At 39.3% G+C, this 27,162-nt stretch overlaps 1 protein-coding gene across 1 annotated transcript in view; it reads left to right on the top strand.

Moving 5' to 3' along the window:
• The window catches only part of ARHGAP8 (Rho GTPase activating protein 8), an 86,340-nt gene that overhangs the window by 5,366 nt on the left and 53,812 nt on the right, over nucleotides 1-27,162 (top strand). The window contains exons 2-3 of the mRNA XM_069806935.1: nucleotides 19,568-19,679; nucleotides 22,935-23,072. Coding sequence (XP_069663036.1) covers nucleotides 19,643-19,679; nucleotides 22,935-23,072 — 175 coding nt within the window. The 5' untranslated portion in view covers nucleotides 19,568-19,642. The remainder of the gene's footprint in view (nucleotides 1-19,567; nucleotides 19,680-22,934; nucleotides 23,073-27,162) is intronic.

Raw genomic sequence — 27,162 nt, 5'->3', positions numbered from 1 at the left:
TGCTATGACTATATCTACTGTGTTACTTAACAACAGGGAAAGACAATCATCTTTTCAGTAGAAATGAACGGTTCTTCAGATCATGCTCTCCTGTGCCGAAGCTGAAGTAGGAATTGCATGGAAAGAGAAAATACTATTCTGAGCCTGTAATTAAAACTATGTCTTTGCACACATGCACAGGGACATAAAAACCATTGTTGAGTGTATTAGGTTTGTGTGGCAAGGTTTTGGTAGTGGGAGGGTTACAGGGGTGGCTTCTGTGAGAAGCTGCTAGATGCTTCCCCCACGTCCGATAGAGCCAATGCCAGCCAGCTCCAAGACGGACCTGCTGCCGGCCAAGGACAAGCCCATCAGTGACGGTGGTAGTGCCTCTGGGATAACAGATTTAAGAAGGGGGGAAAAAAGTTACTGCGGCACAGAAACTGCAGCTGGAGAGAGGAGTGAGAATGTGTGAGAGAAACAGCCCTGCAGACCCCCAGGTCAGTGAAGAAGGAGAGGGAGAAGATGCTCCAGGCGCTGGAGCAGAGATTCCCCTGCGGCCCATGGTGATGAAGACCATGGTGAGACAGGCTGTCCCCCTGCAGCCCAGGGAGGACCCCATGCTGGAGCAGATGGATGCCTAAAGGAGGCTGTGACCCTGTGGGAAGCCTGCGCTGGAGCAGGCTCCTGGCAGGACCTGTGGCCCTGTGGAGAGAGGAGCCCACGCTGGAGCAGGTTTTCTGGCAGGACTTGTGACCCCATGGGGGACCCATGCTGGAGCAGTCTGTGCCTGAAGGACTGCAGCCCATGGAAGGGACACACACTGGAGCAGTTTGTGAAGAACTGCAGCCCATGGGAAGGACTTACATTGGAGAAGTTCATGGAGGACTGCCTCCGGTGGGAGGGACCCCACACTGTAGCAGGGGAAGAGTGTGAGGAGTCCTGCCCCTGAGCGGCAGAGACAATGTGATGAACTGACTGTAACCCCCATTCCCCGTCCCTGGGCACCGCTTGGGGAGGGGGTAGAGAATTCGGGAGTGAAGCTGTGCCCAGGAAGGAGGGGAGGGTGGGGGGAAGGTGTTTTTAAGATTTAGTTTTATTTCTCATTACCCTACTCTGGTTTGATTGGCAATAAATTAAATTAATTTTCCCCAAGTCAAGTCTGTTTTGCCTGTGACGGTAATTGCTGAGTGATCTTTCCCTGTCCTTACCTCGACCCACGAGCCTTTTGTTATATTTTCTCTCCCCTGTCCAGTTGAGGAGGGGGAGTGATAGAGTGGCTGCGTGGTGCCTAGTTGCTGACTGGGGTTAAACCACAACATTAAGGCAAACTCATCTCTGGTGTTCCTGAAGGTTTTCCTGCTAGGCTTAGGAAGCGCATTGATATTCTTGTAAAAACTCTGTGGCTTTGGATCCATAAATAAACTTCTAATTTTAAAAAACATGGTAATTCTATGTAGGATATAATATTGACACTAGTAGGTCATCATCAAGGCTGAATCTCAAGATTAGCTGTATGGACTTCTGCGTCTTGATGTGATGGAATACCTGATAGCAATTGTAGGCTGCTATTTCTGAGGCCAAGCAATGTAAGAGGATGTAGCAGCTGATGTGCTGATAGGAAAAAAAATGGTGAGACAGAACAATCTTGGGTTTCATTTCAAGCTACATTAGTGGGCACAGATTTTCTGTTTATTATCCCCAGTTGGGACTCATTCAACTTCTCTCTTATCTCTTCTCTCTTATCTTGTTCAAATCCCATTTCTTTCACTTAGCCTTCTCAGTAACCCTTCCTGAACTCCTATCTTACTCACATGCTTCTTTTGAGGTTGGAAAATTTCAGCCCACAAATAAAGTTGTGAAGAACTGAAAATAGAGTCTCAGACTTGGAAGTTTCAGGTGATACCAATTAGGTTATGATAGCAGTCTTGTCCATAGTAAAGAAAATCCCCAGCAGTGTAACTTCATTGCCCTTCAGCAATGTCTGCCTTAAGGGCTTTTTCTTTGATTTGTTCTTTCTGAAGATATCTTTTATACTTTTTTACATTAATATATTCTGGAAATATTTTTTAATTGTAAATTCTTAGCAAGGACTGTAGCAGGCATTGTGTGCTGTGCAGTGCTTGTATTTTACTAGGTTTTTCTAACTTTGAAATTAAGCCTTCTGAAGACTTTGGGCTTCCTCTTCTATATGGCTCACACAACCATTAGGTAATACACTGTCTTTGGCATGATGCTGCAGGATTGTGGTGATAAAGCTGAGCATCAAAGCTTCAAGAAGAACATTCACCAGAAATTAGTTGTTCTGTGACATACAGTGACATTCTCTGACATAGTAGTGACATGTGGTGACAGCATACCGCAATGAAGATAACACGTAACAAGTTACAACATATACCAAGTTTCTGCAGATGGAGACTTTAAACCGAAAGAATTTAAACTGAACCTTAAACTCCTTACAGAGCTCTCGGGCATTTGCATGCCGTCATAGTAGCCCTCAGTGGGGATTTTGCTGGCCATCCCAGGCTCACACTGATGAGCATGGAGAACTTGGGCTAGGTGCGAAAAGAGATGCACAGGAAAAAGTTACAAGGTTGTTTACAAGGAAATAGGTTTGTTGTGGTTTATTTTTTCTCCCTCATCTCCAGTGAAGAACCTCTGTAAATATCCACATCTTCTTAATATTCTCCTGATATCCTATAACCTACACTATTCCTGTTTTGTCTGATGTTGCTCTGTCAAACCACTGTTGCTTTATGCATACACACATGCATGTCTACTAAAAATTTTCCACTGAGATGCCTACCAGCTAAAAAGCTGTAGAGCCACCTCTGTGTGAACATTAAAGAAAACGTATTCCATTTCATTTGTTAGACCAACGAATATAAGGTCTATAAACGCACAATAATGTGTACACTGAGAAACCAGTGTATTGGATGCTACATCCTGAAATACTTCCTGGTATCTTTTATCATGTAACTAAGAAAAACTAGAGAAAATTCAGAACATAAAGCTAGTGAGTCCATTCTTATTTTTAAGAAGGCATTGAATTATTGTGGAGGAATGTATAACCTACCATACAAGAAATTGGAAAGACTAAGGTGTTTCTCTTCAGACTTTCCACATCCATCTTTCTCTTATCATTCAGTATTTTAACCTACCATGTGAGGCAGAAAACAACTGCAAAGAGTTTGGGGTTTTTTTTTTGCTAGATACATAATCTTTCATGTGTTTACACATACCAAATACGTAAATGAATTGAAACAGTGAAAAAAGCCAAGAGTTCTTTGGGCTTTTTTTCTCTAAATCTCACTCTCCTTTCTCTTCTGGTTACTAGTGGAAGTCTGTAGTGTCATGGGAGCTTCCACTTTTGGAAGCTGTCCCAAGCTTGAGAAGCCACTTACTTGAAGCTTGAGTTTGAGGCTGAAATTCAGAAGTTTGGCATGTTCACTACAAAGCTGGCTTTGAACAAAGCCTGTGCACTAAGGGCTGATCTCTGTAGCTTCAGAGAATACTGACGCTCTTAGCAGCTCATTTATATCTGGCTTCAATACGTGGTAGCATGGAAACCATCGTAGCTTTAGCTTTAAATCTCAGTTTGATATAACTGCGCTCTTTTGCATGGCTGTAGCGCTTATTGTCACCTATTGGATGAAATAGGAATGAAAAGTCACTTTTCTGAAAAACAGTCTGTTGGTTTAGGTCTATGGGGTTTGCACTCTGTTTTAGAAGTTGTGAACTGGCAGCTTCAACCTACTTGTTAAATATTAGCTGAGATTGTGTTCATGGTGGGATGCTAGGGAGTCCCCTGCTGAAGCTGGGCGCTGTGGGGGTGACTTGCCACAGAAGGTGGATAATTCTTGAGTTCCTCAGAAGAGAATTTTTAGTATAAGCAATGATCCTGTGCTTGGGAGGAAAATACCAGATGACACAGGAGTGAGATCCTATCCCAACTCAATGGAGGTCAGTGTGAGTTGCAAGTTCAATGGGAGTTACACCGGTGATTTCCTTGGGCACAGACTCTCGCTCTGTGTATACATGAATGCCATTAAACCTGTGGGCGAGTTTTCATGTTAAACTCTGAAGCCAGAAATAACCAGTGCCTGAGGGCTTAGTATCATGTTTCCTGCCCCAGTATGTCCACGGGGTCTTGTTTATTTGGAGATGTTTTTTTCATCCTGCCTAATGGTAGGAAAATTCTTTTCTGACAGTGTTTAGGTAGCAGAGTAAGGTGTGGTTATGTTTGCAGCTTTGTTTGTCTCTGCAGCTGGACTTATACATACTGTTTTGCTTGACAGAAAGATTTAGCAGACTTGACAAACTCACGCTTGTAACCTTATCTTTGCAGTCAGAAGCCTACAAGTCAGGATGAAAGATATGTTATTAAGACTTGCAAAGGAAAACTGCAGGAAAAATGAGAAGAGGAAAAAGGACATTTTTGTGCTTGATTCAACAGTTGTCTTTGCAAGTAGAGCTTGTAGTACTGCATATTGGTGTTATACAAATGCAAGTGATATTATAGGTCTCTTTCATGAGTCTTAAGTTTAGTTCTGGGTGTGGTGGCTTCATTGATTGTTTACTGTAACCTGGTGACATCCCATGTATAAATATATAATTTGCTGCAGTTAAAATGGAAAGAATGACACTGGTATGAACCTGAAAGCTAGTAATTTTTAAGTAATTAATTGTAATTAGCTTCACATATTGCATTTCTTATTTCCTCTGACAACCTGGTAACTTTTCTCATCCCTTATTTTTTTTATCACTTAAAAAAGGTTTCTCTCCCTTCTGCAAAAGACCCATGCAAAGAAACTGATTGTTTACTGAAAAGTCTATGAAGATATCCAAGTATAGAATGATACTAACTAGGACCCATTAAAAGTACCAACTAAAAGAAAGAAATTGTAAACTGGGGAAAAATCTTATCCTTAATTTCCTGTAGTTATCTTTGCTCTTAATTGTACCAACAGTAGGTAAAAGTTTTTGGATAGAAATGTCATTTTAATTATAAGATGCCTTTGAACAGTTAAAATAGCTTCTTGTTCCAGCCCTAAACCTAGTAGGGCCCAATTATTATAAATGGGATTATTATAAATTCACCTTTCAGTTTCTTTTTTATTTCCTCTCTCTTCTTTCTTTCCCAGCAGACAGGAAGTGTGAATGAATTGGCTCTAGAGCCAAATGATCCTTATCTGCCCTTGGGATAACTTACTGAGGATTTTAAAGTCAGATGGCGAGAAAAATTTACACAGATGTGTAAGGAGCTTCATGAAAGCCTGCAGAAGCCTGACTAAATCTATGAAAAAAGGAGAGGAATCATTAGAAGTCATATACCAAAGACTGGATGAAAAAGCAATAATACTTTACTCCCGAATGACACTTTTCAACTGAAGCTCATAAAGAGCTCTGATTCGATACCGTTGCTGACGCTGAATAGTACGCTTCTCCTCGAGAAGTCCTATTTTTTCACTGAGTATCTACCAGGTGGGCACAGGATGGGGTACAAGTTGAAGGTTTTGGTTCTAGCAGCTGTAGTTGGGGGAGTGGAACCAAATTTCATTGTAATCGTGGTATCTGTGAAAGTACTTTGAAGCAAAATATATCTCAACATGAGCTAAGAGTGGCAAGTTCTGATTAGGTGAATAGTGGCAGTACTGCTTCCTGATTAATCAAGCAGCTAATGCTTCTTCGAGGCATTGATTCATGAAAACTTTGAACACAGTTCATTTTAGCTGGACTTCTGTTGAGCGTATATGCGAGCTGGTGCTTTATGGCTGTCTGGAATGCTTTCCTCAGTCTGAGCCTAGTAGGGCTGTATATTCATTTTATACTGAGGCATGGCAAGTGACTTACAGGTGTGTGTTCTTAATATATAAATAAAAGTGAAGAAAAGGATAAAAATCCATGTTTGGAAGGCAGCAGAATATGCTGTCAAGCGCTTTGTTGCATTGATGGGATTCTCAAAGTTTATGCCTCAGTGTGTTCTTGAAAACTAATCTGGTAAGCAGTGTGCAAGGTTGGTTTTTTGTTTTGTTTTTTTTTGTTGTTTGGTTTTTTTCTGTGTGGGTGCTGTATAATTTTAATTGACCCTCTGAGAGAATGGAAGTCATCTTCATCCGAGCCTGAATTCTTTCCAGGGTTCGGCACTAAGCTGTTTCTAAAAAAAAAAAAGCAAGCTGGCTTAGTAGTACTCATTCTAGCTGTTTCATATGGCATTTATTGATTATGGCCAACAGCTATGACAAAGACAGCACATATATTAATCAGTCTAAAGAAATAATATTTTTCTTGCCAACCACGTTGGTAAACCAAGTGTGTTACGTAGCATTTCTGGTGAGGTAGGCTGTGTGTCCACATCCTTGGAAAGGGTATAAATGTTGCTCAAGAAAAACTAGGGATTTATTTAAAAGGTTAAATTTTGAATTATGGCAGTTAGAGGAGAAAAGCCTCAGCTGACAGCCTTATTCACTTCTGATCATTGCATTAATGAGTAATTTGTATGTTGTTCTCCTCTGCTATATGGCCTTGCTGTTTTCCACAGCTGACTTACGGTATCCTCGTGCCCCTGCTTTTTTCTCAAACTCTGCACTCTTATGTTTATATATTGCTTATTAAATATTTATTAAACATATCAAAGGGAATATTGTTGGAAGGTGCACAATATGATAAGTTACTGGGTGCACAAGCTTCTTTTTCAGGTCACCTGAAGGGCTTGAGTGCCTGAAAACCTACCAGTTGTTTTCTAACCCTGCTACATTCTTTGATCTAATAAAAAACATTATGTTTCCCTCTATCCCTTGCTTAAATTCAGACCTTTGGTCGCTTCTGTTGTGGTAGTACTTTAGCCTGTAACAACACTATAGACTGTAGCAACACTAAAGATTACTTCAACATGTAAGTAGTATAAAATTTCAGTATGTTTTCCATTTTTGTGATGTGCTGACAGAGAAGAATAATGAATAAACAATGTGGTCTCGTTAGATGTTAGCACAGGTTTAAGTAAGTGTGTATACAACGGATGCACTCATATCTTTAGATTTGTGTAGTGATTAGCATATGTATGTTTGAAAGTTCAAAAAGATCTGGATACCAGTGTTGTTAAGTACCTCTGAAGAGACTTCTGGTTGTGTTTCATCGAGATTAATGGGCTAATATGTGTTATTCCTGCAATATGTTACCAGTGTTAGATTTCTTACGTGGGAAATAGGATTTATTATTTTCCAGATGTTAGAAATTTTGATTCTTTCCTAAGATGATAATTTGTGCCTGTTTGGGGATGCAGTTAAAGAGAGAAAAGTAATAAACCAGGTGCAATGACAGCAAGTAGTTTTACATGACAGTAGGGAATTGGCAAGACTTCTTTTGAAGTTGACTTTTGTTAAAGTATAGAAAAGGTCTGATAGCAGAATTCAGTTAATAATGATAAGTCATCATTTCAGCTACCATGCTACAGCTATTGCTTCATTTCTTTTTCTACAATCTTTTTACCTGAGAACTGCTCTGTAACATGCATGAATATAGACAAATACCTTTGGATAAGGTGATGAAGTCTTCAGGGTAGAAGCCTTTATAATGGGGCAATGGTTCCACAATCATTATTACCAAATATTACATGCAAGCAGATCAGCGAGCAATAAAAATTTGATCCAGATCATGCAGTGATGCACAATCCCATTTCTGTCAACTTAGTCAAAGTACATTGAGGCAGCAAAAAAGCATAAATCCTTGTTTATGTCAGCTTCAGGAAGACAGGAGATACTTGATGCCACATAAATCTTTCTGATAAAAAAGCTAACCTGCCAAAATTGTTTGAACAAATTTGAATTTGTAGAGTTTGTTTATGCTGTGTCATTTCTTTCTTTCATGTGACCTCAGTTTTTCTGATCCAGTACAGGGAACTTGAAAGTCAAACAATATATCATTGAACCATGACACAAGACACTTCTCATGCAGGTTTTAGCTAGTCTTTTTGGAGCTAGTCTTCTGTGTGCTGTACCAGGTAAGAGAATTACACCTCTAAAAGACATGGGCATAGAGAACATGGGACAGGAAGACTTTTAGCCATATTTCAATCTTCTAAGTCTAACTTGAGGGTTGGGTTGTGGGTTTTTTCCAGCCTTTACAGTTTAGTAGGGAAAGATCTGACTTTTCCTCCCTTTTCCTCTTCTATTTCTTTTTCTTCCTCTAGTTCCCATTACTCCATAGTCTTGGCTAACGTTTATTATTTTATTCTGCAGTTTTGCACATACAAGAATTCTTTGTGCTCTTCCACAAACATTTCCTATCACAAAATTTTGCTCACAAAAGTGAGCGAAATAAAGCGTGTATGAGTTGCTAGTGAGTTTTAGTTTCCGTGACAAGATGAGGAAGAAAGATTTTAATATAGTCTTCACAATTCTAACATCAAGAAAACAGTTGAAACTCTTGAAGTGTAAAATTGTTCTTCATTTTTTGTTCAGTGGTAATTCCAAAGCATCTATAGAAATCTAGCATGGGATGTGATTTTTAAAAATTAAGATTCTGAAGATGAGATGTGCTGATGTGAATAGAGGGGAAATTTGAGGTGGACTGAATATGGAAGGAAGTTGGGTTCAAGGTTAGATTTGAAGTGGCTGTTGTTGCTGCTTGATTATATTGCTAGTAGCGAACCTGTGAACTCTTTCAGGCCCTCTTAAGCCCCTTGGCACAAGCAGATCAATAAATGAGTTCTCATCTGAAACACTTACTAGACTGCTTTGGCAGCTTTGTGGACATTGTGCATTGAACTCTTGTAGTAAAACGCTACCAGGCTTTACAGTACTAATTTTCGTGCTTTGCACAGTAAGTTATGATAACTTACAAATTGGTTAGGTGGAAAATGTTTACTCTTAATACTTGTGAATTAATGGAGAAATAATTGTGTCAGGCAAACCAACAACTAATTGGGTCTTCAGTGTACTGATTAAGAAACAATCCAGTGCAAATGGAGAAACATGGGAACGATAGGTGCTGTTACCATCATTTAACTTGATTTGGAATTGAGATTTATAACTAAACATGGACTATACGTTCACCATATAAAATGGCTTTTGGAATTCGCCTCCTGTGCTTTACAGTACCATTTCATTTTGTTGCAGCTTGGAGGTGGGAGGGGTAATGGTAAGCCTGGGTTACATCTTGACAAGAACTGGAAACATTGGCCTGTGTTGCATAAATATAAGAAGAATATTAATTTATTTTAAAAGCCCTAATTTATTCCAGCCAGAGGAATCCCCAGTCAATAATTATGCAATTAAAAAACCCTTTTTATCATAATACACCAACCCTTTGTCCAGTAACTTGTCAGATTAAGACTGTATTTTTTAATTAAATTAAAAATATACTTGTCTGCAATTGAAAGTGTGTAATCCCTTGAGATGGAACCGCTAGTTAAATATGAGTTCAGCCCAACATAATTCTGCCACATTAGTGTGTATTACAGTATATTAATTTAGAGAGCAAGTTCCATAGATGACTGATCATTAATGTTTATTATGATTACATTATAGTAATCTTTGTTTAGTCAATAAACATTTATGCTGAATCAAAAAATGGTGGTGTAGTGTGTCATATTGCAGCCACTTATCCATGTTCAGATAATTTTGTCCTAATGATACAGCAAGCATATGTGGCTTTCTGTTAATTGGTTATACATTAGGCACTTTTTTTTTTCCATGTGCTTGCACTGTGCCACATGAATGACTGGATGTGATAAGAAAATAGCTGCACTGTTTCAGACAACAGAAGAGTATTTCCAAAACCTCTTTGCTGGTAATGGGTAGAAATAATCCCTTTACTTTAGTGCTTTCAGAACTGGGAATGGGTAATACATGCAGATCTTTATATGCAGTAGGGAAACAATTTTTATTTCACTCTGACATGCTTAATTCTTCCCATAAATAGATTTTTGACTCCTTCCAGCAGAGAAGGTATGGCAGGGTGGGGGGAAGAGATCGTCCTTACATATTTCATGGTCAATGAAATGACGATGCATCACTGGTTTTGCAGTAGAGGAGGAAAACTAGTGATGGGCAGCCTAGTAGAACTTGTAGGTTCAAAGTGTAACCTGCTTTGTTTACCTGCCTGCTCCAGTCCTGCAACAGAGGTGATCACAAGCATTACAGAGGCAGGCAAGTTGCATTGCATTTGAGATTGGACATAGTATATAACTGTGGGAAAATGTTTTATTAGGTGAGTGAGGTCTGCATGGCTGCCTGCAGTCCAAAGTTAGTTCTCAGAGGAAAGAGAGGAGTGGACAGAGTTGGGTTTTTATGCATCCCGTGGGGGTTGTTAGTGGCCCAGGACAGCCTGTAAAGGACGTCCCAAAGTGCAACACAGCCCCTGCCACAGGAAGGGTGTGATTGTGCTGCACCAGGCAGTAACCCTGTACTTTTGTATCTCTTTCCCACTCCAGCATCTGTACTATTTTAGGTAATTATGTTCTAAATTTTCTTATAAACAAACATGTGTATGTGTAAAAAACCCTAATGAATACATTGTTCTCCCCCAAGATTCTCTCTGGAAAGAAAAATAATTCTGTCCAACAAAAACTAAACTTGTTATTTCAGGACTGTGCTACACAGTGTTTACCATCTTCCCTGCTGAGAATTCACTTTCTTGCACAGTGTAGCAAATGTTGCTTTATCTATTTTATATACAGTGGATGTTTACTTTAAATGAATGCAGTGCTGGTTAAAAATTACCCAGTTGAGGGCATCAGAAGATGAAGTCTGATTTATCATCATCAGAAGTACAATATAGCATGTAGGCACCTCCTCCCTCCCTTCAACATTAATAATTTTTTCTTCTAAACAAGGTTCGAACCAACAGGGGCTAAGAGGATGCTTCAAAATTACATTTACCATCTTTGCTAAGAATGCTTACTCTTTCTGTTAAGTTACTGGTATCTTCTATCTTTGCTGTTATACATCCAAGTGGTGAACATAGAGTTTGCTTTGTATTCACACTGGTAACTCAGTGATGAAAATTGTTTGCGTACCAGGTTATTGAGCCATCAAGCTTCACCAAACACTGTATCACAAATGAAGACTGTTGCTTAGAAAATTACAGTTCTAGTTGCCAGTATAATTCTAAGTACTAAGGGAATACAAACAAATACAATTACTCATTCAGTCAGGTTTCATCATTAACAGTTTAAGGAGAAAAAGTATAGTGGGATGAATTCTTAAGCCTCAGTAATTTAGGAAGTTGTACAAATAAGATCTGCCTGCAAGTTTCAGGCAGAATTCTATTCTAACAAATATCAGAGTAGCAGTAAGAAATGTAGTGGACTAAAGAAATGCCTTTTCTGCAGTTATGGACTTTTAATTCCCTTTGTTCCTGGAGGGTCTGCAACCTTGGAGGTTCATTTATTCATGTGCAGCCCAAGAACGTGCAGTCTGATTGTGCCAGGGAGTGAGAGAGATGAGAAGAGAGAGTGCTTCAGGCAGGAGAACTTGGACATCAGCAAAGCAGAGGGTTGTGTTAACCAGCAGATTTGGTGGTGGTTGCAGGTGAAAAATTATGTACAGGGTAACTAAACCAAGGTGAAGGAACTAGGGAGAAGGTGGAAAACAAAAGAGTTGTGGTGGAAGGGAAAATAGATAAACAAATGAGAAGGCCAGACAGAAAGGAGAAAGGAAGAACTTGGTGGATGGGAAGACTGGAAAACAAGGTGAAAGGAATTAAATCAAAGGAGGAATAAGGAGCCACTTGAATGGGCACAAAGAAGTATGACTAAAAGCACAGTCATGGAGGCAACAGCAAGTAGCAGGTCACTGACTCCCCCTTCTTCTTCACATTGCTAGCGAGGATTGGGTTTACCAGAGAGTTGGCATTTGGCTGAACAGAAGATAGGATTATCCCATCCCATCTTGAAGTGGGAGTGTTAAAAGAGTGTAAGCACAAAAAAACGGGGCGAGTTGCCAGCAAAAATTGGCATCAAAACCAGAGTCCCTAGACCTAAGAGCCATAATGCCTTGGAGTAAGGAGGTAGGGATTGGGGTGCAGGCTCTGTAGGGAGGTCATGCACTGTGGGGGTGAGGACCATGCAAGTGCCAAATACCCATAGCACGTTGTCCACAATAATTGCTCTGGCAGGTTGAGACACCAGCCAGGATTTCTGCATGGTGCTAGGCTATGCTGGGTGGCTCTGCCATGGAGAATTATTCTGTCATGGCTCAGATTTACAACGTGGATGTGCGTGAGTGGCCCAGGCGTTGGAGGAGCAAAGCCACGTTTCTGTGTGACTTCAAAACTCCAAAGAAACAAAGCAATTCAGGAGTTGGGGGGGGTGGGGGGTGGGGGGGAGGAGGTGTAATTAAAGAATAATGCTTTAGTATTACCCAGGAGTAAATACTGAAGAAACCCGGCGGCATGGGCTTGGGCTTCCTTCCAGGTTTAGGACAATACATACTATCACCAAGTAAATGCTGTTCTATTTTCCAAGAGCTGAATGGGTGAGCCTAGTAGAAAATTGCTTTCAGAGAAATCAGTGCTGTTTGATCAGTGTGTAACTTGGTATGATAGAGCAGAGAGACTAGTGACAGGGAGACTGTCTTCCTTTCTTTCTGATTTTCAAGGCTGTGTCTCAATCCATCACAGGAATTAACCTTTGTGTGTGCTCCTTCTCTGATTATTATATGAAAAGCAGCTCAAAATCCCCCAAACTAATGTGATATAGAAAGGATAAAGTCTTTATTTAGTTTCTTTTTAAGGCCATATGCATTTAATTTTTATTTTTACTCTTCCATTTTAACATAATATTTTTCATCTTAGCCTTAAAACCAAACCTTAACTTCTTACATTATTTCTGGGACAGCATAGTGATACTACAGCATAGTGTTATTTTGTATAGAGATTGGTAGTTTTAACCATTATAAATTCTTTACTGGTTTTGTTAATTCTGAAAGAACAGAGCTGTCAACTTAACATGTAAGAACCCAAACCGTGTTAAAAGTTGTGCACAAGGTAAATGCTGAACAGTTGCAGGAATATTTCTAATATTTTGCTTTAAATTTTAGCATGACATTTTTGTGTGTTAAGTGATATGGAAATCAATTTATATAGATGCAATTAAGAATAGCGATTATGCTTTTAAAATTGATTGAAATATCCATACATAGTTGGATAACATTTTGTAAGCTTGGATTGGACTTTTCAAAATAATAATTTTCTAATTGTAAGTATTAATTTGTCAACCTGTGTATCATCATCCTTCATATTCTTTTTTTTTCAATTTGCTGAATTATTTTTTCCTTTGAAAATGAATTTTTCATGGAAAATTTGGTTAAAAATGTTTTGACATTGCAGAGAAATGTGGCCAGTTCTAAGAATTTGTGTATATTTATCTTTACTGCACCAAAATCAATGGAACTTATTACAGTAGTAAAATTAATTTGGGATTAGAACCAAAATGAAAAATTTAATAAAATGAAAGCTGTTTAAATTTTCCTGAATTTCAGGGTTTAGTAACACTTCTTATCAATATTGATGTATGGAAGTAACACTAGAATATTTACTTTTCCAGGCTTCACAGTGTTTTCATTTTGAAAAAGGTATTTCAGCTCTGTGCAAAACCAGAGATGCAGCCGTGCAGCTTTGCTTGTGGCATGCAAAGCTTCATTATGCAGCTGGCATCTTTGCAGAGTATGGGAGTCCAGGCTATAAGGTGAATCTGTACTGGCTCTCACTGTGGAAGCAAACAGGAGGCCCCCATTATTTTAAGAACAGTTTCATCCATCTGTCTCTTTTTAAAAATTTTTTTCTTTTTTTTTTTTTTTCCCTTACACCCCATTTCTGATCTGGTCAGCATGGTAGGTACAGTTGGGTGTTTACATCACACATCTACACATCTCTATCACAAAGAACAGGCCTGACTTTAGGACCCTATATATTCTGCAAAAGATGCAAGCTGCTGTCAGCAAGCGTGGCTGTAGGTTATAGGCTCCCTCTTCCTTCATCCCTTGGTGTTGGCGGAAGGTATAGCAGCAAGGAGGGCTGTACCACATCTCCCTACCTGCAGGCTCTTGACGTGCAGTGGTAGCAGTGCATTACCCACTATCATGATGCTCAGAAGGCAAATGAAGCACCGCTTCTCGCAGGAAAAGTTGCAGTTTGCCCAGGGGGAATACAATACCAAATACATACAGCAGTATAGGGGAATCTGGGTCCTGTGTGTAAACCTCTGCTATCAGTTACATTACATATACAGTATAAAGAGTGGCCTGACAGAAGGAGAAGGAAGAGAGGAAAGAGGGTAGCTGGAAGTGTTAGTATGGCACCTATAGGTTTAAAAAAAAAACCCAAACCCAAAACCCCTTTATGCTGCCACGTGAACTTAGGAGTTTCTATGGTATGATAATTTGTAGGAACAGCATAGAAGAAAGGATTTCCATATTTTCAGCAGTGACGCAGATCTCAGTGCCAATATTAAAAAATACTGGTATTTTAAAATGAACGAGTATGTACTCCATACCCTTAGGTAGCCCACCCTTACAGCATTCTGCACAAAATAAGAAGCAGAAGCTGGAAGAACAAGAATAACTGGCTGGGCATTAGTGCTGCTGCAGCAAAGATCTGGGATGGGGAGCTTGTTGGAAGAAGAGGCAGTGAAGAGATGGTGAGCAGTGAAGGAAAGCTGCCATCAATTGTACTGCTTGTATTACTTGCATGGGTGTACAGCTGCTCTGCTGTTGAACCAGAGTTTCTTTTTAAAAAGCTAATCCATGTGTTGTATATGTGGAAATACGGTAATCCTCTTGATTTTATTTATTCATTCTGTCAGGAAAATCATTCTAGGTTGTGACAGACCCTCTGAGTAGCAAGGCAGGCTTTTGACATTAGCTGAACTAGCCCCAAATCAGTCCTTAAAATAAAAGAGGCCCAAAGAACCACAGCCCTGCGTGCTCTCACTGGCAGTCCTGGCGTCTCCTTGCTATGCATGGTGTAGCTGATTTTCACCAACATAGTGTCAACAAAGAATGGTAGGTCAATAAAGAATATGAAAATAAATGATGTCAAATGCCTGAAAGGAACTGCTAATGACAAATATGGACTTTGGTTTTGGTAGGCATTGTGTAGGAAATACACTGAGGAAAAATACTATTTCGTGCAGACAACCTATGGGAAGAAAAGGAGGATGTTTTGAATACACTTTTCATGACTACATTATACACTCAGCTCATGTGTTGCTGTGTTTATAAATTCCACAGCAAAGTTCCTGCAGTATTATAAATAATAAAATAATCTTCCGAAACCACTTTACCTGTTTTTGTAGATGATACCCCTTAGCAAATAACTGGGTTTACGCACAATTCTCATCACATCAAAATGTAAATTGCAGACTGATGTTACACAGTGAGCTGTGTCACACCTTTTAAAAGCAACAAAGAATATCAGTGGAAGGCAAGAACATCAGGAAAAAAAAAAAGAAGAGAAACCACGCTATTTAAATTTGAAGAAGAATGTATCTGACAGCTGAGTGAACAAAAGGAATAGGCATCAAAGACGTCTGTGCCTTGACAAATGTTGGGAGGAATCCCTTGCCTTTGTTTGGACTATCCGTAGATGCAAGTTCATTATCAAGCAGTTGTGCGTGCGTGACTGCCTTCATTTTTGATAAAGTAATGCTCTTTTAGGGATGTCACTAAGTAATAACCTTGCCTGTGGAGGCATATAGGATGTGGTATTTTGTAAAATGCTTCCAAATTTCTATTATTAATAAAAGGCTAGTAGTTTGGCTCTTTTGGGGGCTTTTTTTACTGCCTTTTTGGTGAGGTGAATTGGGGGAAGGCACTAAATCTGACCGTTTACTAGAAACAGTGATACGTGGCATGGAACGCTATTAAGGAGATTATGTTATCTCCCAGGAACAGAGAATGCTGCGGTCAACGGGAAATCAATTTCCGAGGGTGCTACAGTAAATTTGTCTTGTAACTGGAAACTTTCTAATTGCTGCCCCAAGGGAACAGTAAGCTGAAAACCAGGCAGATGGCTTCTTCCCCATTTCCCTTATTCTTTGATTCCATTTAAATTATTTCTAGCTTCCTAGTAACTTTGTGTGTTAAACGTTTGCAAATGTTTTAACGCTATCATAGTTGCTCTCACTTGTACAGTAATTTTGCTGTTCAAAGCCAGATGTTTTTCAGCAGGTTTTGGGAGAGATTTAAATTTGTCCTCTTTAGATTGAGCCACTACTTCTAACTATAGCATTAGCAATTAGTATGAAGGAGAAATTGTTTTTTTTATTCAATACTATACAGCAGAAGGATTGTATCTTTTTTTTTGACTTCAAATGGGGGCTCATGGAGATGGCTTTTTTCCCTGTTCCATCAGTTCATTGAGACTTTCATTACTCATGCCATGTGAAAAGCATTCTAGTGTCAAAGATATAGCCTAGTTTTTATGACTTATGATTTTATTTATGATTTATGGTTAAAATTCAATAGGATCGAAAGGCCTCATATAAATAGGTACTTTAGAAGGAAGGTAGAGCACCTTTTCCTCATAAGAGCTTTGGGAAATATTTGGTTGGGATGATGTCTGTGAAGATCTGATATATTGAACGTTGGCTTTCTTTGTTATGAAAGTTTGGCTGAATACAGGTGGTAGTCTATGAAAACTATATTGAAAAATGTAACAGAAAAATAAGTCACAAAGAGGTTATTGTGGTCAAGTTCCAGCTTCAGCAAAGAGCAGAAAGGCCTGCTTGAAATACTCGGTGGAGTTGGAGACTAAGAGGTGTGAATACAAGTGTGAGCTGTAGGTTTAATTCGGAGCCCCTTGAAAACTTCTCAGTATCATTACATTCCTACAAAAGGTAAAGATTTTGTTTAGGAAAAAAAGTTGGGAGGAAATTGTTCAGATAAGATAGAAAAAGTCAGCTTTCCATTTTTGCAACTACACTTTGCTTCAAAAATGTTAAATTTTGTTTATTCAAACTAGATACTTATGTACCATTTACTGCTGAGCATCACAGATACACATGATCAGATAATATACAAAGTACTTATGAGCAAACTATGGTAATTACTAAATCATCTACAATACCTGCTACAATAGTTGCTAAAAAAAGTGTTATCACACTAGTTGCTAATTGTTAATTTTAGAAATGCCTACTAAATACCACTCAATAAACAAATTAATTACTAGTTGGAATATCCATCACCAAGGGGTTTTTTTAATCACAATTTAAGAACAACAATAGAATTATCATTTTTTAATACCATGTGGTGAAATTAACATGAACTGCAATGTATCTGGCTGTCCTGGTTTCAGCTGGGATAGAGTTAATTTTCTTCCTAGTAGTTGGTATAGTGTTATGTTTTGGGTTCAGTATGAGAAGGATGTTGATAACACACTGATGTTTTCAGTTGTTGCTAAGTGGTGTTTAGACTAAATCAAAGATTTTTCAGCTTCTGATGCCCAGCCAGCAAGAAGGCTGGAGGGGCACAGGAAGTCGGGAGGGGACACAGCCAGGACAGCTGACCCAAACTGGCCAAAGGGGTATTCTATACCATGTGATGTCATGGCCAGTATATAAACTGGGGGGAGTTGGCCTCAGGGGATCGCTGCTCGGGAACTAACTGGGCACCGGTTGGCAGGTGGTGAGCAATTGCACTGTGCACCACTTGTCATTTTTGGTTTATATTTCACTCTTTTTGTTATCTTCCTTTTCATTACTATAATAATAATATTTTATTTTTTATTTAAATTATTAAACTGTTCTTAACCCACGAGTTTCACTTGTTTTCGATTCTCCTCCCCATCCCATGGGGGCGGGGGGAGGAATGAGTAAGTGACTGCATGGTGCTTAGTTGCTGGCTGGGGTTAAACCACAACATTGGCCCAGAATTGCTTTCATTTTTTTAAGGAAATTGTTGCTTAGTGAGAAATTGCATAATTTTATCTTTTGAACTTCATGGGACTTTTCCCTGTGTATGTGCTTTTAAGCTGAGAGTTTCCTGTAAATGGAGATAATTATTTTCAACAAGAAATAAATAAGGTTGTTAGAAAATAGTTGGTAAGTGTTGGAAAACCTTCAAAGTCGTAGAACCATGTTCATATTTTATCTGCAGTGCAGCAAGTTATGGAAATGCATGATTGCCTTTGGTGATAATGACTATTATATTAGTATCAGATCTGTGAAATGTTTTGAAAAATTATGGAAAACCTTCATTAGCCATCAGAAGCTCTTTTAAATATTATGGTTAGCAGGTACTTGTTTTACTGTAGTACTTGGAAGCTGTAGTCATACACTAGGATGCAAATTTGTTTTGCCTCCATAAACTGAAACCCAAAGGATAGACTTTGCATTAGCTGGTTAGAGCCCAGCTCTGGTTCACACACGTAGTACCTGTGGTTGCTCTAATGACTAATACCTCCTCAGGAAAACAAGTAAACATATGCTTATGATTAAACAGATGTTTACTTGCTTTGTTGATGTACGTTTTATTTTTAGAAAATTACTTCTATATCCCTCCTCTGGTTAAAAAAAAGAAAGGATGGTATCTAGCTTTCAGATTTGTGGGTCTGGAATAAACCTACTTAAGCTTTTGGGATGTGCAGGGTGGGCTGCAGCAAGCAGGCAAACTGTCTGGTCTTTTCTTGGTCCAAAATAATTTCCCAGTTTCAGTGCTTTGAAGGAGCAATACAAAATGTAACCTCTTGGCAGAGAAGAAGATGCTTGTGTACATCTTTTTTTCAACAAGCAAGCCATGAATTTGCCTGTTCTCTTTTTATTTAATGTGTTTAGATAAAACCAAACTGGTATAAAACAAGGGGTTTAAATTAAATTAAAATGGGAGTTCTAAAAGCTCAATTTCTTTCTCACCTCCACACCTGAGTCTGGATTTTTAATTTAAGGGAAATACTTATTTTGCTTTTTGGAGCAGCTGCTTGGAGAAACAGATCTTCTAAATCGTATTCTTTGCTCCTGATGCTCACTTTGGGTGTGTTACTTAGTATTCTGTTTACAAAGCACTCTGCAGAGTGTTTGACAAAAAGCAGTGATTGCACACAGGAACTGCTGTTTTTTCAGTTTTTTATATGTTAATGCTCACTTGAAATTTTCATGAAGCTCTTTCATGTGAAATGTGAGGTATAGAACGTTTCCTGTAATAAAACTTAAAACTGCTATAGAATAAGTGACTTTGGTGTAAGGGTATAGAGTATATAAATCTTCTTCATCAGGGAAATAAAATTAAGAAAAAATTAAGTTGTTTCCGGAAGTGACTTAATCTGCAATTCTGATGTTTATCATTAAAAATGTGTAATATGTAAGTGTTTTGAAGAACACCACCCCACACCCCACCCCGAAATAAAAACAGGTCAATTTGTTGAAAGTCTTGCTATTATACATAGCTTTTCTGTTTTTTGGACCGCTGTTCTAAAATACTTTTATAATACTCTATGTCGTAAGAAAATGGTGGCCAAATGCCAATGAGCTGGTTCCTCAACAATAATTGGGCAGTAGGATTTCTGGGGTGTTCTTTTGTTTTCTTTTTATATCTGTATAGTGGGTAAAAATATGCCACGTTGTGATGACAGCTACTTTTCTTTATTTTTGTAGGGTTGACCCAAGGACCATTTCATCCTGCAACGATCATTTAGCAAGATCTGCACAGACTTGTTCCTAAGGAGAAACATGTCTGAGATTGACTATGAGAAGTTAGCTGAAATAGGTAAATATTTTTTGTTATACTTCAAATGGCATCTGTGTAGAGTTACAGGTTATTTAATAGAGCATCTTCGGTAAGTGAGAGGCTTCACCAACATTTTGTAATACTTCTTGGAGCAATCCAATATGAGTTACAGCCACTGTACTGATGTGTACACTATTAAAGCCATTAGGGTTGAAGGTTAGTTTAATACATGCAGCTTTTATGAGTTATTGGTAGATGTTCCTAGTGCAATTCTAGGCTATTGGAATATCACCATCATCCCATATTGTGGCACAAATGGGAGTCATTACTCCAAACAGACAAGTATTGAATGAGCATAGAGATTGCTGTATTGCATGTTATCTCCAAAGATGTTAGTTGAGCTGAGCAATATGACCATGGCATTAGGGGCGTCATCATTTTGAAAGATCAGCATTACATTTTTTTTTCCTTGAGTTTTTGAGGATGCTAGGCTGAACCTCAGAGCAAGAGTCTTCCAGATTTTTTTTTTTTATCTCTTCCCTCAGCCTCCCTTTCCCTGTCCCTCACCTTAGCTCTGATTTCCCCACATCATGACTTTCAGAGGCAGCTGGCCTTTGTACTCCTAGGGCCTGATTCAAAATCCATTGAAAGCAATTTTCCCCTCAGCCTTGGCAAATGCTGCATCAGGCCCCTCATGTTGTCTCCCAGCCTCGGTTAAACAGCAATAACAGTGTGAGTAGTAACAGATGATGCTCTGCTGTAGCTCATAGAGCAGGGAAATAAACTCCTCTATCATTTGCCGGAGAAAAATGGAGCTGAGGTCTCCCTCAGTTTGGAACAATGAATCTTCTTTATTTGTGTTTATTATGAAACACCTCTTTGAGCTCCTGTCCTCTTGTTCACACATTAAAAAAAAAACCAACAAAAAAAACCCCAAAAAACAAACTCAAAAAAGGAGAAGTATATACAAAGAATTCTCTTATTAGGTTAGGGTTAACTAGCTTTTCATTAGATATGATTACCGTTGGGACTTCTTTAGTCCCTGTGAATAACTGCAGGACAAATAGGCATGCGTATTTACTTTGCTTCTCTAGTTCTTCTGCACATCTCAAAACCAGAGAGCTTGATACCTATACTTTGTTACAAATCCTTACCCCTGCTTTTGGAAACATGTCTTTTTCTATGCAAAGTACAAAATAGTTTTTTACAGGAGGAGTTAGCCTCTGCCTCACTGTACCAAAGGCTGTAGTTAATGTATTGGTTGTCTCTGTTGTGTTTAACTTGAATATATGTTTCACTTTTAATAAAGCCTGTTAAGTTTCAGTGGATTGTGGTAAATGGTTCACATTCCCACAGACTAGCATTTTCTGTTTCTTTTTCTTTCTCCCCTTTGCAACTTTTTGTTACTTTAGGTGGTTACAGTGCTCAGACATGAAAAAAGAGCCCTAATAAACAAAACAGTCTTTTCCTTGTTCTAACATAACTTAAATATTTAAAAAAGGAAAAAATTGTGAAATTCATATACTATATTATGTTTGTATTATTCTTCCCAGCTCTTGGGACAAAAACATTCTTTAAAGTGAAAGAATACTTTTCTAGTTAAGGTTAGTGTAACTTTTTATATATGATACACTTTTAAAGGGTAGAAAAATACACATTTTTGAGATAATAATAATTTAAACTTTTTTGTGTGTAAGAAGAGGACTCTAATGGTGTATTTCTAAAGGCAGATTTTTTTTTTTTCCTATAGGACTGCTGATTTATTTTCTGAGGAGCCTTTAACATAAATTCAGACATAAAGAAATGTAAAACTAGTACATGTGTTCCTGACTCTTCTTTGTCTTTGAGAAGCACAGCCACTAGTGGCATTTTTCATCCTTGTGAAATGCATTTTTGGTACAAATCATGTTAAAAATAAAAATGAGACAATAAAGCTTTCATGTGACTGTTTATAGGATAGAAAGACACTGAGAAACTGTGAGTAGAAAGCATTCCGAAATATTTCGTAAGAGTTTTTGTCTAGGACTTATTAGCTACTGGCACATAAATCTGGCTGAAATCAATACTTAATATATTCTCTCTGCCCAAGTTTCTTGCGTGGTGGTCAAGGCATATGAAATATGCAGATGCTTAGAAGGCAAAATGTTCTTGAAGTACTTTTTAAAGCAGCACTAATAATGTTATAGATAAAACTGTTAATTCTGCCTTATTAAAACTTGCATGATAACAAGAGATAGAAGAGGTACAGGGATGGTGCACCTTATCAGAACATTAATTTTTCTCTTTACCTGTGCCTTTTCTTCTCTTAAGCCACCAAGACACTTGTGTGTTAGTGTGTCAATTTAATGTTATTCCTATCAGTTTCTAGAAAACATTCATCTGAATAGTGTAGAGGCATTAGTGACAGAAATTATCCCAGAATCTGTGTTCATTTGGATACATACTTAGGATCACCTCTTTTTGAACCTTACAACAGTTTGGGAAAAAAATTGGAAAAAAACCCAAAACGAAAAAAACCTGGAACAAGATCAACTGACCTTGTGTTGCTCATTTCAGTACAGAGTAGATTTTAATTGTAGGATCTAGTCCAGAATCTACTGAAGTTGGGGGAAGGATGCCCATTGATTTTACTGGGCTTTTGAGCAGACTTTACACCTTTGCTTGGCCTCTAGCTGGAGTATATGCTGGATGGACATCTGGCTGCCTTGTCTATTGCAAGTTCAGAAGTTTAATGGATTTCAAAGAAACAGTGGATTTCAGGGGAGGTTAGATGGAGATTTATTTGCAATTTGCTACCTTTATGCAAAGTAATAAGTCCGTTCTCAGAGGGCATTCACACAGGGTGGTAATGTGGCGTAGCTGTCAACGCATACGTTAGCATACTGAAACTTTGACTTCTCCATTTGGGCAACCTTGAAATAAAAGGCAAGAAGTCATAGATGAATACAAGCAGCAGATTGTGGGAGTGTAGAAAATGATGAGACAACACCTGCAGTAGTGAATAGCAAGATCACAGCATGCCAGCTGTCCAGTCATTGTTGAGATTTTTGTGAGCATCACAGTAGATATTAATCTTAAGGAGAACATGAAGGTAGATTTGAGGTATTGAAGGGTTGCTTTTCCCGCACATGAGAAAGGGTAAAGAACAAGAAACTGATTTGAAACTGCAACAAATAGTGATAAAGGCCTGTGTTTTTGTAGAACTGAGCTAAAATTCAACCCTTCAATAATGTATCGGAGGCGAAAGTTTTTCTCTGTTCATTAGCACTTAAGTGTTCTTTCTTGCTCCTTTAGAACTGCAGAAGGATGAAGTGGAAGATACACAGTCAGAACAGGAAGAAACATTTATGCCTCCACCACTTGAGGATCCTGAGCTAAATATCAATCACCCCTACTATGATGTTGCAAGACATGGCATCATTCAGTTAGCAGGTAAGTTTGGAAAACACTACGGCTTTATGTTACTACACCCCTTACCACATTTTTCTTACTGTACTCCTCAAGGTGATGCATAGGAATCATGTTGATGCTTCCAGCGTTCATCAGCTGAATAGTAATAGGTAAACTCAGTGCTTTTCTATGGATGAGTTGCGAGTCAAATATTTGAGCTTAATCTTGCTTTAAAGTATAACTCTAGCAATATATTATAATCTAAGGCCTAACTGTGGCTGTAACAGATCTGTACTTTATTTGTGATAAGCTGTTTTGTTTTCTGAATAACCTGAAGTGTTGTGTAGCCACACGTAATCATTTTTCTAGTCCTCCCTGGAAAGAGTGTGCAACTGAAGAGATACGGGTTACTGTATAAAAACTAACAAAAAGCGGAAAGGAAACTGTTGACATAAATGTTAACTGCGTTTATCACCTGACTTTCTGCTGTGACATGGAGGAGAAGCTATGGGTACATAGAATATTTGAATATTGGATCATTTCATGTTTATGGTTATTTTTAAAACATTCTGGCAACATATAAGACATGCAGGCATTTTTATAGAATCATAAAGTAGAATCATAGAATCGTTTAGGTTGGAAAAGACCTTTAAGATCATCAAGTCCAACCATACACCTAGCACTGCCAAGTCCACCACTAAACCATGTCCCCAAGTGCCACGTCCACAAGTCTTTTAAATACCTTCAGGGATGGTGACTCAACCATTTCCCTGGGCAGCCTGTTCCGATGCTTGACAGCCCTTTTGGTGAAGAAATTTTTCCTGATATGCTATCTAAACCTCCCGTGGCACAACTTGAGGGCATTTCCTCTTGTCCTATCACTTGTTACTTGGGAGAAGAGACTGACACCCACCTCGCTACAACCTCCTTTCAGGTAGTTGTAGAGAGCAATAAGGTCTCCCCTGAGCCTCCTTTTCTCCAGCCTAAAAAACCCCAGTTCCCTCAGCTGCTCCTTATTAGACTTGTGCTCTAGATCCTTCACCGGCTTCATTGCCCTTCTTTGGACACGCTCCAGTGCCTCAAGATCTGTCTTGTAGTGAGGAGCCCAAAACTGAACACATTATTCGAGGTGCAGCCTCACCAGTACAGGGGTATGATCATTTCCCTAGTCCTGCTGGCCACACCATTTCTGATACAGGCCAGGATGTTGTAGCCTTCTTGGCTACCTGGGCACACTGCCGGCTCATATTCAGCTGGCTGTTGACCAACACCCCCAGGTCCTTTTCCGCCGAGCAGCTTTCCAGCCACTCTTCCCCAAGCCTGTAGCGTTGCGTGGGATTGTTGTGTCCCAAGTGCAGGACCCAGCACTGAGCCTTGCTGAACCTCATACAGTTGGCCTTGGCCCATTGATCCAGCCTGTCCAAATGCCTCTGTAGAACCTTCCTACCTTCAAGCATATTTATGATATAAAAGCAGCTCTTCAAAATATGCATTGCATATTTTTTTCCTTTTGGCTTATTTTTGGCATCAATGTGTTTGTTAAAATAGCATTAATAATCACAATCCTAAACTAAAGAAATGTATACAATAAGAAACAAATAGTGGTATTTAACACTACTCATCCTACTGAAGTCTAAGATTGTGTAATATTGTGCACACTTTTTGTACCTCATGCTTTAGTGAGCCTAGATTATGATTTTTCAGGAAAATTATGAACTCAGGTTATACATAGGTACCTTCCTGAATTTGAGCCATAAACAGGATGTCATCCAGGTGAATATCAACTTCAGTAAAACCAGTCCTTTAGTAAGCTATGATTGACTAGGGCAGTGAAATCTGTGGTAATTTCACTTCTGACTTATAGTGGGAGGAGAATTTTACCCATAGTAACTTCTCTTCTTGAAGCTAGTTATACACAGGATAATAACTACCTTTTAACTTCTTTGAAACTAACCCCCAAACATAAGACTGAAGGGAATAACAGATTCACATTCTTGTGATTCAAAAGCTACTGCCTGCTAACCCACTAGGATGTTTCTCACTTAAGCACCAGTTTTGGGATGGGGGAAATACCAAGATATAAACGTTATTAATGAAACCATTGAAATCAAACTGACAAAGTGTGAAATAGATGTGTTAACATACACACTGGATACACCAGGGTCACTATAACTGTCCACCTAAGATTTTCTTCCATCTGCTGTATTAGGCAGTGCTACATGATAATGCCCTAAAAAAGATCTTCAAGAGGTTTTGTCCTGCTGGTATATTCAGCGTGAAATTATGATGGGCCATGTATTTACTGCTACAACTTTAATTATTAACAACTATTTAGTAAATGTTTGTTGCTGCTCCTTGTTCTTTGTTCACTCAGAGCTGCCCTGGAAGTCCTAAGAACATGGTATTTGTCTGTTTTAGCTGGTGTTAATTCTAAAGGGTCCTTGTGTGTTTATTTTCCATGGAGGAACCATCGTTATTTTTGCAGCTATGTGCAGAGCTGCCAGGTGATGAGCTGAAACCCCCAAGTCTGTGCTTAGACAAAGCTCCTCTTCTCCATCCCTCCAGGCTGGAGGAAAAAGGAACAAGTTGGCAATCTTAGTAAGTTCTTATTGACTTACCAATAAGACGTTCCCTACTGATTTAAAAAAAAAAAAAAAAAAAAAGTTTACTTACTACCAAGGCAAACAAAAACTGTAACTTTCTTAGTCTCAGAAGGACTCTGTTGTTTGACTTGGAAGAGTTAAATGGTGGGGGAACTCCAAAAAGGGGAAATTTTTGGAATGAGAAGATGAAATATACTGGAACATCTCCTTTTAAAAAATTCATGCTTTTATTGCTCGTGAAACAGAGAACATGTGGTGGGGACAGAATGATAACCAGCCTGCCCTTTCCTGAGCTGTCCTGCCTGGCTTCATCTTATGCATATGCCTTATTCCTGTGTTAGAGAATGGGAATGTGCCTCAGTATAGTAGAGTGAAAGCAACAGGTTTTTTTTTTTTAAAGGAACCTACCTGTAGCTTCCATAGGTTCATCTTGGAACTTGCTCCGTATCAGTGTTTGCTTGGAATAAAGTCCAAACACTAGGTATACTCCTGGTTTAAATTCACCGGAGCAAATGGAGGTATTCACAAGATGAATCTTGGCTTAAATGTTGGATTATCTCTGATGATTTTGTCCTTATATGTTGGGTTTGTGTGGCAAGGTTTTGGTAGTGGGAGGGTTACAGGGGTGGCTTCTGTGAGAAGCTGCTAGAAGCTTCCCCTATGTTCGATAGAACCAATGCTAGCCAGCTCCAAGATGGACCTGCCGCTGGCCAAGGCTGAGCCCATCAGTGATGGTGGTAGTGCCTCTGGGATAACAGATTTAAGAAGGGGGAAAAAAAGTTACTGCGGCACAGAAACTGCAGCTGGACAGAGGAGTGAGAACATGTGAGAGAAACAACCCTGCAGACCCCCAGGTCAGTGAAGAAGGAGAGGGAGGAGATGTTCCAGGTGTCAGAGCAGAGATTCCCCTGCAGCCCATGGTGATGAAGACCATGGTGAGGCAGGCTGTCCCCCTGCAGCCCATGGAGGTCCATGGTGGAGCATATCTCCACCTGCACCCTGGGGAGGACCCCACGGTGGAGCAGGTGGGTGCCCGAAGGAGGCTGTGACCCTGTGGGAAGCCTGCGCTGGAGCAGGCTCCTGGCAGGACCTGTGGCCTGATGGAGAGAGGAGCCCACGGAGCAGGTTTTCTGGCAGGACTTGTGACCCCATGGGGGACCCATGCTGGAGCAGTCTGTGCCTGAAGGACTGCAGCCCGTGGAAGGGACCCATGTTGGAGAAGTTTGTGGAGGACTGTCTCCAGTGGGAGGTACCCCACGCTGGAGCAGAGGAAGAGTGAGGAGTCCTCCCCCTGAAAAGGGAGGAGCGGCAGAGACAAGGTGTGATGAACTGACCCCAACCCCCATTCCCCATCCCCCTGTGCCGCTGCGGGGACTAGGTAGAGAAAATTGGGAGTGAAGTTGAGCCCAGGAAGAAGGGAGGAGTGGGAGGAAAGTGTTTTAAGATTTGGTTTTATTTCTCATTACCTTACTCTGATTGAATTGGTAGTAAATTAAATTAATTTTACCCAAGTCAAGTCTGTTTTGCCT

The sequence above is a fragment of the Haliaeetus albicilla genome, chromosome 19, assembly GCF_947461875.1.
Source record: "Haliaeetus albicilla chromosome 19, bHalAlb1.1, whole genome shotgun sequence".
NCBI classification, from domain to species: domain Eukaryota; kingdom Metazoa; phylum Chordata; class Aves; order Accipitriformes; family Accipitridae; genus Haliaeetus; species Haliaeetus albicilla.
This window is presented reverse-complemented; position numbering and strand designations above follow the sequence as displayed.